This window comes from Equus quagga, unplaced genomic scaffold, assembly GCF_021613505.1.
Source record: "Equus quagga isolate Etosha38 unplaced genomic scaffold, UCLA_HA_Equagga_1.0 HiC_scaffold_9094_RagTag, whole genome shotgun sequence".
Lineage (NCBI taxonomy): Eukaryota > Metazoa > Chordata > Mammalia > Perissodactyla > Equidae > Equus > Equus quagga.
Window position 1 is genome coordinate 5,462 of NW_025794924.1, and position 2,199 is coordinate 7,660.

The 2,199-nt window shown below is 52.3% G+C and overlaps 1 gene segment (V, D, J or C); it reads right to left on the reverse strand.

Moving 5' to 3' along the window:
• Nucleotides 1–1,431: 1,431 nt before the first annotated feature.
• LOC124232638 (immunoglobulin heavy variable 4-30-4-like) lies at nucleotides 1,432–1,928 on the reverse strand (the record flags this gene model as incomplete). The annotated part of the segment is given in 2 exon segments: nucleotides 1,432–1,745; nucleotides 1,832–1,928. Coding segments are annotated over 2 exon segments (360 nt in total), but the record flags the coding sequence as incomplete, so codon positions are not given.
• Nucleotides 1,929–2,199: the final 271 nt, after the last annotated feature.

Below are 2,199 nucleotides of genomic sequence, written 5' to 3' on the forward strand. Positions count from 1 at the left end.
TGTGATGTCTAATCGGTACAATCACTGAGCTTCACAGATATTTGACTGAATGTATATGATCCCGATAGATGCTATGGCAATTGGCGACATTGGGGGTAACCAGCACACCCAGACTTCTCCCTGACACTTGTCTGACTCAAGCCACCCATGGGACTTTCCACTGTGTTGTGTCACAGGTGATGGGGCTGCCTGGACCACCTTTGGCAAAAAATGTTAGAGGTGCCCTGGGGTCAGAAAATGCCTGTGCTCCCACATGACCCAGGCCTGTCCTGAGTTAGAGCCTGCATGACATGGAACTGTGTGCCTGGCACAAGGCCTCAGCAGGGAAGATCAGGCCAGCTTCAGGCCAGCTGTATCTAAATGGCCCTTGGGTGTCCATGGCTGGATGGACACATGGGATAGAGGTTAGAGATGAAGTAAATTTGGGTGCACTGATGGCTAAATCTTTATTGCACACCCCTCTGTGCCTGACACTGAAGAGCCGGATTAGAAGAAGTGCTCTGGACTCTTAAGTCGCAGGGTCTGGGTACAACAATTGTATGCATTTAGACAGTACAATACAAAGGGTAATTATGGTGCACGCTTCTCAGGGACACTAGTGGAACAGCAGAGGGTGGCAGGGACCAGAGCCCTGTCACTTGGCTCTCATTTTCCACGTGGATTCTCCACGTGGAAGCCAAGAGACACACCTTAGGGCACACCCAATGGGCTGTTTCAGAGACCCCACCCAGAACACCATCCAGCAGGGCGGTAATGGGATGTCATCTCCGTGCTTGTGTATCTGCCTGCCTCACAGGGAAACCTAAGCACTGTGTCCAGTGCTGGGTTGGGCTTCCTCTGCAGCCGGGAGATGCAGGTACCACTACAGAAGGGCACAAATGCTGAACATCAATGTCCACCAATGTGGCTGAAATAGGAGGCTCTCCAGTCCGAGGGAGGACGGAAACCCCCTAGGGGCCAGGTCCTCAGGGACGTGCTGGTCATAACCACCTGGGACATGTGCCTGGACTGAGCTGGTGTTTGGATGGCTGCTTTTCCCAATCAAAGGAGTATGAGAATCCTCAGGATGCTAACTATGTCAAGAAGGAAAATGGGTTACCCAGGAAATCGAAGGGAAAGAGAGCTCACAACTTATCTGCAGAGAAATTTATTGCCTCTTTTGTTTCTTACAGTGATAATGTGAAAAATTACAGTTAAAAATAAGAAAGCAACAAGTGTCCCAGAGGGCAAGTGAGATCCAGGAGAGGAGAGGAAACCCCTGATCCAACAGGAAACTTCTCCCCATTCCCTCTCTGCACCTGCTCCTAAGCTGAGCTTCAGTGCTGTGAGTTCGGAGCGCCGCCTGGTGTTTCTGGACGTCCCTGGCACCCCAGCCCCTCCTGTCTCCATGCAGGGAGGTTTGTGTCTGGGCTCACACTGACTTCCCCTCACTGTGCCTCCTGCACAGTAATACACGGCCGTGTCCTCGGCGGTCACAGAGCTCAGCTGCAGGGAGAACTGGTTTCTGGAGGTGTCTCTGGAGATGGAGGTGCGGCTCTTGAAGGATGGATTGTAGTATGTGTCCCCATCATTATATATGATCCCCATGTACTCCAGCCCCTTCCCTGGAGGCTGGCGGATCCAGCTCCAACCAGAATAGCTGGTTGTGATGGAGGAACCAGTGACAGTGCAGGTGAGGGAGAGGGTCTGTGAGGGCTTCACCAGTCCTGGGCCCGACTCCTGCAGCTGCACCTGGGACAGGACTCCTGGGGACAAGGAGAATCAGTACCTGTCAGTCACGTGAAGTCACAACCATCCCCATAGACCCAGGTCTGACATCTGAGACACTCACCTTGGGGAGCCATCACCAGGAAAAGGAGAAGACCCAGCAGCCTCATCTTCTTCTAGACTACACTCTGCCTTCCCCAGAGACCTCGGCCTTGTCTTAGGAGAGAGCTGTGAGCTCCCACAGCTCAAGAGTGGATTTTACTCTGGATCTTGAAGAGAAATTTGCATGTGAGGAGGCCTGTCCTTATAAATGGGGAGGGACTTAGAGCAGCCTCCACAGTCGTTCCAGGGACTCTGCAGACCTCTCTTGCCTTGAGTGCAGATGTTTTTTCAGTCTGGCATGGCAGGAGACTTGGTTTCAAGGCTCTTTTTAAACATATTTGTGGATTCCCCTCTTTTCTTAGCCCAGCGTTTCCAGTCTTCAGGCCTCTG